This window comes from Brassica oleracea, chromosome C7, assembly GCF_000695525.1.
Source record: "Brassica oleracea var. oleracea cultivar TO1000 chromosome C7, BOL, whole genome shotgun sequence".
Lineage (NCBI taxonomy): Eukaryota > Viridiplantae > Streptophyta > Magnoliopsida > Brassicales > Brassicaceae > Brassica > Brassica oleracea.
The window spans coordinates 28,044,826-28,058,621 of NC_027754.1; the positions used below are offsets into that span (position 1 = coordinate 28,044,826).

The following is a 13,796-nucleotide window of genomic DNA, read 5'->3' on the forward strand; positions in this document are numbered from 1 at the left end:
TTAAAAGCTCCAAACAGTTCGTACAAGGTTGTTGCCACTATTCATTGCAGTGGCAGTATTGTAAATACTTGAAGAAGATGAGGTTGAGACAGTAAAGAAGCCATTTTCGAAAAAAAAAAAAAAAAATGTTAATGGCATTTTCGTAGATAAAGTGCAGGTGTGGGGTTAAAATCTCAAAAAAAAAAGGAGTCAAAAGAAAAGGTTAGTTTTCTGTTTGACTCCAAGTTTTGAGTCACTTTTGCAAAAAGCCCTAAAAAGTATGATTTAAATAGAAAAGATACTTTGGTCCCCAATAGCTTCTCTTTTCCCAGTACTACACTACTTTGAGTTCGAATATGAGGAAAATACTTCTTCAGGTGCATGTCTTCATGAAGGATCAAATGATATGGACCTTTCCGTCGCTGATCATCACTTTGTTATCATCTTGCAGTTTCTGCATAAACCCACAAATAGGTAAGTAAGCAAATAAAAAGTGAGACGCTAGTTTTGTGATGTACCTCTAATAGAGCCATAATCTCATCTGCAGAGTAACGAGAAGTTCCAACTCCATTGTTGTTGACTACTGTCTCTATATCAGCAATCGAAATATCGTCAAGCCTGTTTGTCCTCATGTGCTGCCCAAACACTCGCTCAAACGATTCAATCCTTGCTGCAGAGACCGTGCCGCTAAATTGCTCCGAGGGAGGTTCATCTACGTCCATCGGATCTGCTGTTTCACTGAGCGAACCAGCAAAAAGGAAAAGAACAATGTATTAGGATTAAGATAGCTGCGATATGGGCTTCCATGGAAGAAATCAAATTAGCTACCTTTCGACGTTTGCAGAGACATTCTCTGGATTGCCTCTGTGAGCACTTGGTGTTCTTTCTTGTTCTGATTGTTCCCTTTGACGTTCTTCCTGCTCACGCTCATCCATCTCTGTCAGTTCTTGATGATATATTGCAAAGTTCATCAGCTTCAAGGCAGCCTCTGCGTCGGTTTTCGTAACCTTCAAAAACAAAGATATCATTTTAAGAGTGAAACTTAGTACAATTTATTCACGACGACCAGGAAGACAAAACAGAAGATTTGAGATGGTTTGTTACCTTTCTGCTCAACTTCAGCTTGGCATGTGCTGTGGCAAGACGGATTATTGTCTCTAGAGTTCTTGCTGTTATCGGAAGCGTACCTCCAGTCTACAGAGATGTGTTTGATCATGTAAATACAGGTTTCCTAAGACAAAAGCATAACACTCGGCGAAATGATTTACCTTAGTATCAGAACCTGCATTTCTGAGATCTGCATATGCTTCTGCGATACGTTCCGATGCCTGAAGAATCAATAACCAAAGAGAGATTTTAGTGGAAAAGCTTTTATCAGATATCAAATACGTAAATGCGCAAGTTTAAGTTCAGTCTCTCACTTCATCAGTGAGCTCTGGCTGAATTCGATGCTTGGCATAGTGAATGTACTTCTTCAGGAACTTAATCGTAAGAGTCTTCTCATTTGTTTGGCCTCTTTTCTTCTTCTTCCCATGCAGCATTCGGTTATACTTAACAAACACTTCACTTTCACCATCTTCCTCTCTCCCATACGGCAAGTTCCCATCTGGCCCTGCCTCCCCTATAATTCACTCAAAAAGGCAGACATGCCTTAAGTCATTGATTGTGAATGAAATGTTTAGTAAACTAGAGATATATGATTTGTAGGCTACCTCTATCGTTTTGGTAACGGTGCATGCGCAAGACGTGTTCCGATATCATGCTATCGATACCAGCATCCATTTGATCCAACACAATAAACAGCAGATCAAAACGAGAGAGCAGCGAGTCTGGAAGTCCAATGTTCTTAGTTGGAGTCAATGATCTGTCATACTGCAGGCACAAGAGTAGATTATTAGAACAAGAGATACTTGCTAGTCAACAGATCATGACGAGTTCTATGCAAACTTACGGTTCCATATATGGGATTTGCTGCTGCAACCACACTGCATCTAGCATTGAGTGATGCATGGATACCGGCTTTGGCGATTGTAACAGTCTGTTGCTCCATCACTTCGTGTATAGCAACTCGGTCCTGATCGTTCATCTTATCAAACTCGTCAATGCAGACGATACCTTTATCAGCGAGGACCATTGCACCTGCTTCTAGTCTTCTTTCCCCTGACGAGAAAAAGAAAATTGAGTTTCATGAGACAAAGCAATTGGGACCTTTTTCTAGCCATTGTTGAAAAAAAGGCTTTAATTGTGCTTTTACCTGTTTCTTGGTCAGACGTCACAGCAGCAGTTAACCCAACACCTGAAGAACCACGGCCTGTAGTTGATATAGCCAACGGTGCAATATTCATTATTGCTCTCAGAAGTTGAGATTTGGCAACAGATGGATCACCAACCATCATCATGTTGATGTCCCTGAAGGCAAACAAAATTTGATTAGAAACAGTCATACAAGTGAACGGAAACTGAAAAATGTCTCTAAGCATGAACTTACCCTCTTAAGTGGGTTCCGTTCTTGAGGTTCTTTTCCATACCGCCAAGCATCAGTAGTATTACTGCTTTCTTAATCCAAGCGTGCCCATAAATAGAAGGTGCCAAGGAACGAGAAAGGAGATCAAATGCATCATCCCTTGCTGCAATCTTTTTAATCTCCTGTAGGTCTCGTGGGGTGTATATAGGTGCATTAGCTTCTTTGTTGAGCAGAGAGATATTATTGGCTATGAGAATAGTCCTACACAGATAAAACTCGGTCAGGATTATCACAGTGAAAAAAGTAACATATCGAGATTGTAAGAAAACACGCACCTAAAGACTCCGTTAACGCTACCCTTGCTTTTGCCTGGAAGAGCTTTGTAAATGCCGACAATAGCCACTCGATCTCCTGGCTTGCAAGAGTCAACCAAGTCATCCTCAGCAATGACATCAACACTTCGTGGAAGCTGACCAGGAGCGGCGTTTTCAGGCACTTCTTGAATCGACAAGGTCTGGTGATCTTTGTACTTGCACAGACCATACTCAGTCACCAATAAGTTGCCATTATCATCCTGGAAAAAAAAAACAAAATTTCAGGAACAGGCATACCTTCCAGCAACAAAGGTAGATTTAAAAGGCAAGTAATTACCCTAGTGGGATAGACAGAGCCAGTGGGTAAGCCGGCATGGGACGTTATGTCTCGATACTCTCGATTGGTAAATTCCCCGGTAGATGGACAAAAGTGTACACTTTTAACAACCTTTGGCCTCACAAGAGAGCCTGAAAGCAAACCATATGTCAGTGACTTTAACTCTTCAGAAAAAAACAAGAAAGAGTATAATTTTTTTTTTTTAAAAAAAAGAGGGCTTACATTTGGTGACAATGCCCTCAACACAGACCAAAGATCCAATAAACTCAGAGAGGAGCTCTCTAGGAGTGACACGGCGAGAGACAAAATGACCTTCGAATCCGACAAGGACTTGCTCACCTTCCTTCAAGTATTTAGGGTCAATATTGCGGGTAGCTTCAGTGGCTGCGTCGCAAAACGACTGCATATACTCAATTGGATTCTTCAGTATCCTACACAAAAACAAAAGGACTCAACTTCAACTCAGAAAATAACAGTTAACTGAGGCAAACACTAGAAATCTAAACATGCTAGTCCAAATTAAAAAAAAAAAACCCTAAAACTCCAGGAATCGATATTGATTTACAATTCTACTACTAATAAGGAGTTGGAGGATATAGGAAAGCTAGAGATTGGTAAGAGGAGGAACCTAGAGGAAGATTCAGATTCGCGGAAGTGGGTATGGATGTCAGATACATTCACAATGAGACGGTGACGCTTGTTCTGAACCAGCGCCTTGATTTCATCCATGTAGATCTACAAAAAACAAAAACCCACAGTTATACGAATACAAGATTGTGATGGCTCGAGAGAGAGAGAGAGGGAGTTACGTTTTCGAGGAACTGGATGAAATCTCGCTTGTGGCGAAGCCTCGTCTCCTCCGGTACATCCATCTCTTTTCTTCTTCCTTTGAACTTCGGAGTAGTAAATTATTGACTGAGACGAGACCTAAGGCATAGAGGAAGGAAGGGGGTTATTGTGTATAGTGTTGTTGTGGCGGGAAGTGAGAGATGACATGTTCCCTTTTTGGCGGGATGATAGAGAGTAGTGTTGGGCCGGATTTTAATTGGGCTTTTCTGTAACCAACCAAGCCTGGGTAATTTATAGTTGAATCCAAATTCCGAACAAAACATCTAAACCGATTTGTAAAAGATATCTTAATGGACTTGTAGAGCGGTCATTTGATATCAGATATTGTGCATTTTGGAAGGTATCCAATCAAAATATTGTGCATTTTGGTGTAAGCAAATCCAATCTCGCGCCTTTATGCTAATCGTGGTATCTTCTCAAAAGCCTTTGACGGACATCGAGATGTTAATTTCGACAGCTATTACCCATTAAGGAAATTGCAATCCGAATTGACTTGATAGTCAGCTGGAAAAGGGCGATTTTTTTGTCTATTTGGGATGGAAAAACACTCGTACATGTGATTTACAGATCAAACACGTGCATTTATTTATAGATGGTAATTTACTTTTCTCAAAAAAAGCAAAACAAATGTTATGCATTTCTTCTAAAACATTTCCAAAAAAAGGAAATTAATAGAATATGCACGTTACTTGAAAAAAGAAAATTACTCGAATATGCGTGTTACTTAAAAAAAATTACTTAGAATATTTTTTTTTTGAATAAAAAGAATTACTTACTTAGAATATGCGTGCGCGTTACTTAAAAAAATTACTTACAATATGTGCGTTACTTGAAAAAGGAAATTACTTAAATATGCAATAATGTTGTGTCTTTTTTTTAATCTTCTGTGTGTTTGTTTTGAAAACATAGTAGCTCTGTAATATAACCAACGCATCATATTTTATTTATTATGCTGTTGAATTGGTTCTTTATTCCACTTTTTAGGTCTGATTTTGCCTTAACATCCACATGCTATGGAAAATTGATTGATTACGTTTTTTCAGTAAAAGAAATGAATCATATGTATCTAAATGAGCTTGATATTCAAGACTTCTCCACGAAAAAAAAAGAAATGAAAATTATGTTTTAGAATGTCATCTACTTAGTCTGATCTAATCTGAAAACAAAAAAAAATATTTTTTGAGGTTCTATCCAATTTTTTATTGATTCTCATACTATCATTGTTTTTAGTGATCATGAATCGGTTTCCATCTAGGTGGACTTATCCCGGCCGTAGGCTTTTTTCCAACTAATTTTACCTTCAGCGAATGAGAAGAAGATGGAGCATCTATAGCAGCGGTCAGAGTTGACGTGACGACAATAGTACCGGTTGGAATAGCCTGATTTTTCACTAAATTAATATTAAAATATGTATTCAAAACTTACATAAAATACTTTATGTCTATTTTTATTATATACGTAAAAATGTATGAATTTAGTGTATTATTAATCAAATATGAAATATTATTCACTGAACATAGTTTGTGCATATAAATCATCTAAGGATATGAATTTGAAAAACATGACCCAAACATGCGAGTATTGTTAATGGTCCACTAGCTTTAAATTTAGAGAGTGTTATTTAACGATGTAATTTAGTATTTTAAATCTAAACATAGTCCAATGTTATTCAGATGATAATTCTAAATTATATTTTAAAATCTTTTGTTATAGGATATGATATTTATAATCTTATTTAAAATATGGTATTATTCAATGAGAGGTTTAAGTCTATTTATAAAAAATTTATGGGGTGTATTCAATCTAGATTTTGAAGTGATTTGATTTTTATTGAGTTTTTAGATGATTTTATATGAACCGTACAGTTTAATATGATTTTGTTAAATTACTCTAGAATCTCATTTAAAACCAAGAAATTTTGTTTTATTTAGACTAAGAAATTTCAACTAAAACACTTTAAAATCACTTGAAAGCTTTAAAAATTATAATTTAAAATATTTTCAATAACAATAGATATTAGAGTATTTTATGAAATATCAAGTTGAATAACAATAAATATTAAATAAGTTTTTTTAAAATTTGTGTTTGAATAATAGTAAATTTTTCATTTTACTACAAATCAGTTCAAATTCTCAGTTACAACAAATCAATTAAATTCAACTTTAAAAGATTTGGAATCTCATCGTAAATGATTGAAATCAACTTTTTTCTAAGTAGAGAAAGAGAGGTACATATCTTGTTGAGGAAAAAAAATGAAAATCCCTTGAGTTTTATTCTGACACTAACACCCTTGCTACAAAGATTATAGGTTTTGTTTAGGCAAAGTATGAAAGGAACTAAGATACAACATTCCGTACAGAAACAAAATCTGAAATCTCAACCAGCTTAATGAACAATAAGAAGAAAAAAAAGAAAGAAAAAAACTGAATGGAACTGAACCAGGAAGCTGCAAGGAAGATAATGGCGATGGAGCAGAGAATCTAAAGGGTATGAAGGAATCAGGGTTTGAATGCAGAGAATGCCACGACTGAGTTATGTCCACCGAACCCAAACGAGTTTGATATGGCTGCACCAAAAAGAAAACATACAGGCTTTATCAGAGAAACCATCGTCGGTCTTTAATCAAATGACAAAGAATGCTGGTCGTCACTTACCAACATTCACCTCGTGCTGCTTCTTCTCGTTTGCGACCGTGTCAAAGTCCACTGCTGGTTCTGGGTTCTACAATGACAAACAACAGTGTGTTAAGAGTCTCAAAAACAAAGAAAACTAAGGTTTTTTACTATGGATTATGTCGAGTTGAATAAATTATTTTTTAAAGGGGAGATTAATACGTACAAATTGGTTGATAGAGGGATGAAGCCATCCAGTGTTGATAGCCTTCACAGTGGCAATGGCTTCAAGACCTCCAGCTGCACCGAGGCAGTGACCTATCATAGACTGTAACATGATGCATTCACAAAACTGTCATGTTTAGGAAACGCAAAGCAAACCAATACAAGAAACAAAAGGGGAGAAGATCATTAAAAATAGCATTGAGCGTTGGGGACGAACCTTAGTGGCATTGATTTTGATCCCTGAAGTGCTTTTGAACACCTTTTTAATGGCATTGATCTCAGCAAGATCACCAGCAAGAGTTGAAGTTGCATGGGCATTGATGTAGTTTACCTGCAAAAACGTTCAAACAATCACAAGCTATGAATAATATAAGTAGGAAATGTAACACGCTGTGTTTAAAAAGGCGCCCGCCTTTTGCGCCAAGGCGCAAGGCACACTCAGGCGACAGGCCCATCACCATGGAACCCCGAGGCGAGCCTAGCTCCCCAAGGCGCTCGCCTAGGTGCGCTTTGGCCATAAGACGGTGGCTTCAAAGGCGATGCAAAGGCGCGCCTTGGAGACCCTATGTTAACCGGCACTAAACCAGGTACGAAACCAAACCCTACTTTAACTAATTAACCAATCTTATAACAAAACGTCAAAAATACTCATCAAAACCCTAGCTCCCTCTTCAAAGTTAAAACCAAACGTCAAAAATTCTCACAAAACATAAATCTCACGGTGTTTTGCTTAAGGTTAGAGTATTATCTACTCTTCTCTAGTCTCATAGGTTCTTCTTCTTATTATGACTTCTTGTGTTGCTTGGTTACCCACTTACCGTCTAGAATGCACTGCGAATGCTTATCTCTGTAATTTTGGTGCTTCTTTTCTTTTATACACTAAGTGATTGACGCTTACGTAATCGACGCTTACTAATATATTGTAGCTTGAGGACTCCTGTGATCAAGTTGATGTATAATCTTTGTTTGTAACTGAAACAAATCTAATATATATTGAAATTCATTTTTAACATGTATTTTATTGCTCTTTAGGGTATAGTTTGTGTTTGCATGTTCTTTACGTTATTGAATGCTTTATTTGCATGTTCATCATCATAGTAATTTAGTTTTTGTTATTTTTTTTATCACAGTTTCAAGTGGTCTTCAAGGCGAGCGCCATGCGCCTTTTTAAACACAGGTAACACGTAATAAAATGAAAAGTTAGTTCTTGTTACCTCCTCGGGGGATACACCAGCATCTTCAAGGCAGCTCTCAATGCATGAAGAGACACCAAGTCCATCAGCTCTTGGATCAGTCATATGATGTGCATCACAGTTAACAGCACCTCCAAGATACTCTGCTACAATTGGAGCACCACGTTTCATTGCATGTTCCAAGCTTTCCATCACCTGTTAGAGCATATAACAAATTAAGACAATCAATGTACACAATATGTCACATGTACCAGTCAATCTCATGGTGGATGAAACCAACTTGTTAGAGAAATTCAAATTCAATGACATTTCTTGAGCTAATCAACTATGGGAACAAATGTTTCAACAAAAAGAGTAAGGATCCTCAGCTACAGACAGCACTGATCAAACCCAACGATTTCAATTAGACCCAAACACTAAGAGCAGAGTGTATGCAAATTAGTAGTTCAAGGTGAAGGGTAAGAATTTGTGAGACATACCAGCACACCAGCACCTTCACCCATGACAAACCCATCTCTCTGTTTATCCCACGGCCTTGAAGCAGTTTGAGGGTCATCATTTCTCTGCGACAATGCCCTACAAGCAACAAAACCTCCCAACCCAATAGGTATAATAGCAGCCTCAGTCCCACCAGCAACCATCATATCAGCTTCACCACGGCGAATGTGGTTCGCAGCCGCGTAAAAGCAGTAGTTAGAAGTAGCACAAGCGGTTGAAATAGAGTAGTTCGGTCCCATAAGACCAAGATCAATCGCCAACAAAGCAGAACCCATGTTCGTGATAGCATAAGGAATAAAGAAGGGAGAGATCCTCCTGTGACCTTTCTCAACTAGAGCTTGAACACCGTCTGAAAACACAGTCAAACCACCCATACCAGTCCCAACTAGTACTCCAGCTCTCTGCTTATCAATCTACAACAAGTTGAAAACTTTGGTTAAACCCATCAAAGATAAATCAAATCCCATGACTAAAGACGCAAACTTTAACTGAATCAGTCTTAAAAATTTGAACTTTGATCAATCTACAAGAACACCCAAAAGTTGAAAACTTTAGTTAAACCCATCAAAGAGAAACCAAACCTCATGACTAAAGATATGAACTTTAAACTGAATCAATCTTAAAAAGTTGAACTTTGATCAATCTACAAGAACACCCAAAAGTTGAAAACTTTGATTAAACCCATCAAAGATAAATCAAGCTCATAACTAAAGATATGAACTTTAAACTGAATCAGTCTTAAGGATTTGAACTTTGATCGATCTACAAGAACACCCACAAGTTGAAAAATTTGGTTAAACCCATCAAAGAGAAACCAAACTCATGACTAAAAGACATGAACTTTAAACTGAATCAGTCTTAAGGATTTGAACTTTGATCAATCTAAAGAGAGTAGTACCGTGTTGAGCTTATCACCACCAAGATTGGCACTTTCAAGAGCCTTCTTCCCAGCGACAATGCAGTACTTCAAGCAATCGTCAAGCCTCCGCTCGTTCTTCCCATCGATGTACCCTTCGGAGCTGAACCCACGGATCTGGCCACCGAATCGAGTCGGGAACTTGGAGGCGTCGAATCGATCGATCAAGCTGATTCCACTCTCGCCGGAGAGGAGCTTCTCGTAGTACGCATCGACGTCGTTGCCGAAGACGGAGACGAGGCCCATTCCGGTAATCACGACGCGTTTCTTCGGATCCGTCTCGCGTTTGGGAGCGGAGACGGAGGCTGATGCGGAGACGAAGGAGCGTCTCATGGTGGGTCTCGCATTGGTGATCTGATGGGATTGGCGGTTCGAAGGTGTTCGAAGTGGGTTCGGCGGAGACGCGCGGAGGGAGGAGGATTGAAGAGCTTGCATGGCGGAGGCGGAGAGGGAGAGAGAGAGAGAGCGAGAGGGAGGCGATAAGTACGATGTTGTGCAAAATGTGATGTGCGTTTGCTAAGACAGCTTCAGGTCGTCAGATTTCACGAGCTGTTGATTTTAAAAACCACCGAAAAGAAATAGATGAAGTTTTTCTTTTAGTCCCTAACTTTTATTACTATTTTATTTCGGCCGTGCACTTATTTTTGAGGAAAAATTCTGATTTACCGCCATTCACCTTTAAATTATAATCACTTTTATAAATACTTTAATTTTTTGATAAAAAGACTACAATAGCTTTCTTAACTCATTTATAAATGTTTAAAACTATTTATAAAATTTTATAAATCCAATCTCATCTTCTAAATACTAAAATCTAAACAATAATTATTAAACCATAAACTCAAATGTAGGGTATTTTTGATCTATTATTGTTTTTAAAAAGTGAGGTTCAACTTTAAGGTATTTCAAATATTAAATATAAAACTTTATACTGTAAGTTTTTAAAAAAAAATGGAGTTGAGCTCTCGTGCACAGCAGCACAAGATAAGAGATGCCACTTGGGTCAGTTTATCTGAAAGCCTGCTTTCTTACAACTACCAGTAAAATAAGACATTTCATAGTCGAGCTCTCGTTTTCTAAAACTTATAAAATATACCATATATTAAAAATATATATATATATAAGGACAACTCTCCAAAATAGCACATTTCTAAGTTTATATCACAAAAATAGCATTCAAAAACTAAAATGACCAAAATATCATTTTATTTTTTGAAAATTTTAATTTTTTTATTTTTCAAAATTTGAAATCTTATCCCAAAACTTCATTTCTCAACTCTAAACCCTAAACCCTAAACTCTAAACTCTAAACCCTAAACCTTAAACTCTAAACTCTAAACCCTAAACCTTAAACTCTAAACTCTAAACCCTAAACCTTAAACTCTAAACTCTAAACCCTAAACCTTAAACTCTAAACTCTAAACCCTAAACCTTAAACTCTAAACTCTAAACCCTAAACCTTAAACTCTAAACTCTAAACCCTAAACTCTAAATCCTAAACCCTAAACCCTAAACCCTAAATCCTAAACCCCCCACCCTTTAACTCTAAACTCTAAGTTTGTGACTTTTGATAAAACATTAAATGCTATTTTTGTGACTTTTGACCTTGAGTACTAGTTTGAGAACAAAAACTTGATTTAATGCTATTTTTATCTTTTTCTCTATATATAATTATCAAAGTTAAAAACATACAAACAACATCTATTAATAATAAAGGCAAACAAATAACCGGAAAATAAACACTCGGATGGCAATTTAATACTAGAGATGGTAAGGTAGGTGAACTGATTGTACTCTCGTGGAAGCATTAATCTTAAATAGCCAATACAACAATGAAAATAAGTAAGTGGATAGCCGGTACAAGTTGTTCAACACCTATGTTCTCTTCTTCTTTATCAAAAGTCAAAACCAATCTTCTCCCCTTAACATTCAAACCAAGGAGAAACAAACTTCTCGTGTAAAGCTTTCTAGCGCGTTATGCCTATTGGACTCAGCAGGCCAGCGCCTCATATTCAAGCCCAACCAAGTGTGAAGCCCACATCAGCCTTCACAACTACAAGACAAAACTTTGCAACGGTAACAATTGTAAGCTGGATGTCCATACTTCCCACAAATTTGACAGGTTGGCCGTTGATTGTTGCTCTGAGATGTGCTTCTATGAGCTCCTTGGCAAAACTACTGTGGAAAACCTCTGCCTTGAGTAGTGTAGGAGCCTCTTCCTCTGTAACCACCACAGTTCTGACCTCTTCCACGTCCAGAGTAACCTCCACGATTGACATAGTAGGCTTGGTGAGGTGAGACTTCTGGTGGGGACTCGTAGGCTTGAAGTTTGTCATCAAAACCAGTGAGCTTGTGTACTATGTCTTCAAAATGTGTCTCAGGAAAGAGATCCATTGAATGCTCAATGACGGTGCAAACAGATTCATACTCTTTCCCTAAACCATTCAGAACGCCATAGATCTTCTCTTGCTCTGTGATAGGAGCCCCAATGGAGTCGAGTTGATCGCACAAAGATTTGATTTCAGACAAATACACAGCCATCGTCTTATTTCCTTTAAAAGTTGTCTGAACACGCCTTTATAGATCCAGCTTCCTCGTCGCCGAAACCCTATTGTACTTCTTTGCCAAGGCCAGCCAGACCTCTTGTGATGAATGAAGACCGTAGGCAGACTTGAGCGCATCTTCAGTAAGAGATCCGTACAACCACGCTAGAATCAACTGATCCTTCTGGATCCACTTGTTGAACTCGGGGTTGTTGTTGAGGCGTAGGCAGAGCAACCTTGATCACCCTTGTTACTTCCTCTTGGTCTTGTACTGTTTCTTGTTGAGGATTCAACATAGCAGGAACCTGAAGACGCCAAGCAGAGCTGAGGGGTGTTGCAGGTATAGGTAAAAGATGACGATAGCTATCAATATAAGGTAATCTATCTTCATCAAAGAGAACATGTATGTTGATGTAGACACGGCCTGTGGGAGGATGAAAGCATCTATAACCTTTGTATCTCTCGTTGTAACCAACAAAGACACAAAGAAGAGACTTTGGATCAAATTTGTTGTGCTGATAGGGACGCAGGTAGGGATAACATGCGCAACCAAACACACGAAGAGAAGTATAAACTGGAGCTTTACCATTCAGAATCTCAAAGGGACTGACAAGGTTCTCATTAACTGATGACGGTAGTAAGTTACTGAGAAAGGCAGCAGTGGAGAAAGCTTCGACCCACAGAGTAGCCGGTATAGAGCTTTGAAAAATCATTGACAAGCCAAGTTCTGTAATGTGTCTGTGTCTTCGTTCTGCTAGTCCATTTTGTTATAGAGTATGAGGACATGAAACCAAATGTTTAATTCCAATAGCAGCAAAGTGATCCAACAATGTTTTGTTTATGAATTCACCTCCTCCATCTGACTGAAACACTGAAATTTTCTGTTTATATTGGTTCTCTACTTGAAGTTGGAACGCTTTGAAAACATAACTAACATCAGACTTTGCTTTAAGAGGATAGAACCAACAGAACCTTGAACAATTGTCAATGAACACTACATAGAAACGAAAACCTTGAACAGAAACAACAGGCGCTGGACCCCAAACATCACAGTGTATTCTTTCAAGGATTCTACTAGACCGAAACTCTGAATTTGAAAAGGGGAGGCGACATGTCTTGCCAAGTTGAAATGATTCACAAATTGACTGAGAAGTCTTATTGAAGGAGATGGCTTTTATTGAAGAAAGATGCTTCAGGACTTGATCATTAGGATGCCCCAACCTCTTGTGCCACACATTCTCACTCGCACTCTGTTGTCTTGATGAGTAGAAAGCCGAGAACCGAGGATATCCAGCCGATACAGCCCTTTAATTTTGTTTCCCTGACTGAGAACTCTGTTGGTTGCCTTGTCCTTAACATACACATTTGTAGCATCAAACGTAAACTCACAGGGATAATCATCTGTTAACTTAGATACAGACAGTAGAGGCAAACAAGCACATCAACAAGAGGAATGTTACCTGTTGCTGAAGCAATGGACGCAGAACCCACATGAGTGATTGGTAAGAACTCGCCATTGCCTACCATCACACTGTCCAGACCATCATACTCTTGCGCATTGTCTAGATGCTGAGTCGAGCCAGTGACATGATGAGATGAACCACTGTCTGGATACCACTCTGCACCAGTGATTATGTTGCCCAATCCTGAAGTGAGTATGTTCGCTTGAGGAGGAGGATCATCGACAGCAAAGTTCTCATCGAATCTTCGGTAACACTTGTAAGCTGGATGTCCACACTTCTCTGTCCGGGACTTGTTCATTGACAATTGTTCAAGGTTTTGTTGGTTCTATCCTCTTAAAGCAAAGTCTGATGTTAGTTATGTTTTCAAAGCATTCAAACTTCAAGTAGAGAACCAATTTAAACA

General features: G+C 38.3%; 2 protein-coding genes across 2 annotated transcripts; both read right to left on the minus strand.

The window, feature by feature from the left end:
* Positions 1-251: 251 nt before the first annotated feature.
* LOC106301242 (DNA replication licensing factor MCM3) lies at positions 252-4,025 on the minus strand. The gene is made up of 15 exons (XM_013737598.1): positions 3,904-4,025; positions 3,723-3,829; positions 3,317-3,525; positions 3,095-3,225; positions 2,779-3,017; positions 2,468-2,704; positions 2,234-2,388; positions 1,931-2,139; positions 1,692-1,851; positions 1,401-1,600; positions 1,248-1,307; positions 1,084-1,173; positions 808-986; positions 498-717; positions 252-433 (listed from the first exon to the last, which is right to left on the minus strand). Exons 1-15 carry the CDS (start codon positions 3,964-3,966, stop codon positions 377-379), a joined length of 2,316 nt encoding a protein of 771 aa, XP_013593052.1. The 5' UTR covers positions 3,967-4,025; the 3' UTR covers positions 252-376.
* A 2,160-nt stretch (positions 4,026-6,185) lies between these two features.
* On the minus strand, positions 6,186-9,939 carry LOC106306710 (3-oxoacyl-[acyl-carrier-protein] synthase I, chloroplastic). Its single transcript, XM_013743427.1, has 7 exons — positions 9,370-9,939; positions 8,453-8,884; positions 7,995-8,168; positions 6,998-7,111; positions 6,782-6,883; positions 6,598-6,664; positions 6,186-6,509 (listed from the first exon to the last, which is right to left on the minus strand). The coding sequence occupies exons 1-7, from the start codon at positions 9,820-9,822 to the stop codon at positions 6,442-6,444; spliced, it is 1,410 nt and encodes a 469-aa protein (XP_013598881.1). The 5' UTR covers positions 9,823-9,939; the 3' UTR covers positions 6,186-6,441.
* Positions 9,940-13,796: the final 3,857 nt, after the last annotated feature.

Coding starts and splice junctions, on each gene's coding strand:
- LOC106301242 (XM_013737598.1), bottom strand. CDS start 3,966: ATGGATGTACCGGAGGAGACGAGGCTTCGCCACAAGCGAGATTTCATC. Junction 1,852..1,930: donor CAAATCCCATATATGGAACC/GTAAGTTTGCAT, acceptor TTGTGCCTGCAG/TATGACAGATCATTGACTCC. Junction 1,174..1,247: donor ATGCAGGTTCTGATACTAAG/GTAAATCATTTC, acceptor ACATCTCTGTAG/ACTGGAGGTACGCTTCCGAT.
- LOC106306710 (XM_013743427.1), bottom strand. CDS start 9,822: ATGCAAGCTCTTCAATCCTCCTCCCTCCGCGCGTCTCCGCCGAACCCA. Junction 6,884..6,997: donor TCAAAATCAATGCCACTAAG/GTTCGTCCCCAA, acceptor ATCATGTTACAG/TCTATGATAGGTCACTGCCT. Junction 6,510..6,597: donor GCAGCACGAGGTGAATGTTG/GTAAGTGACGAC, acceptor TTTTTGGTGCAG/CCATATCAAACTCGTTTGGG.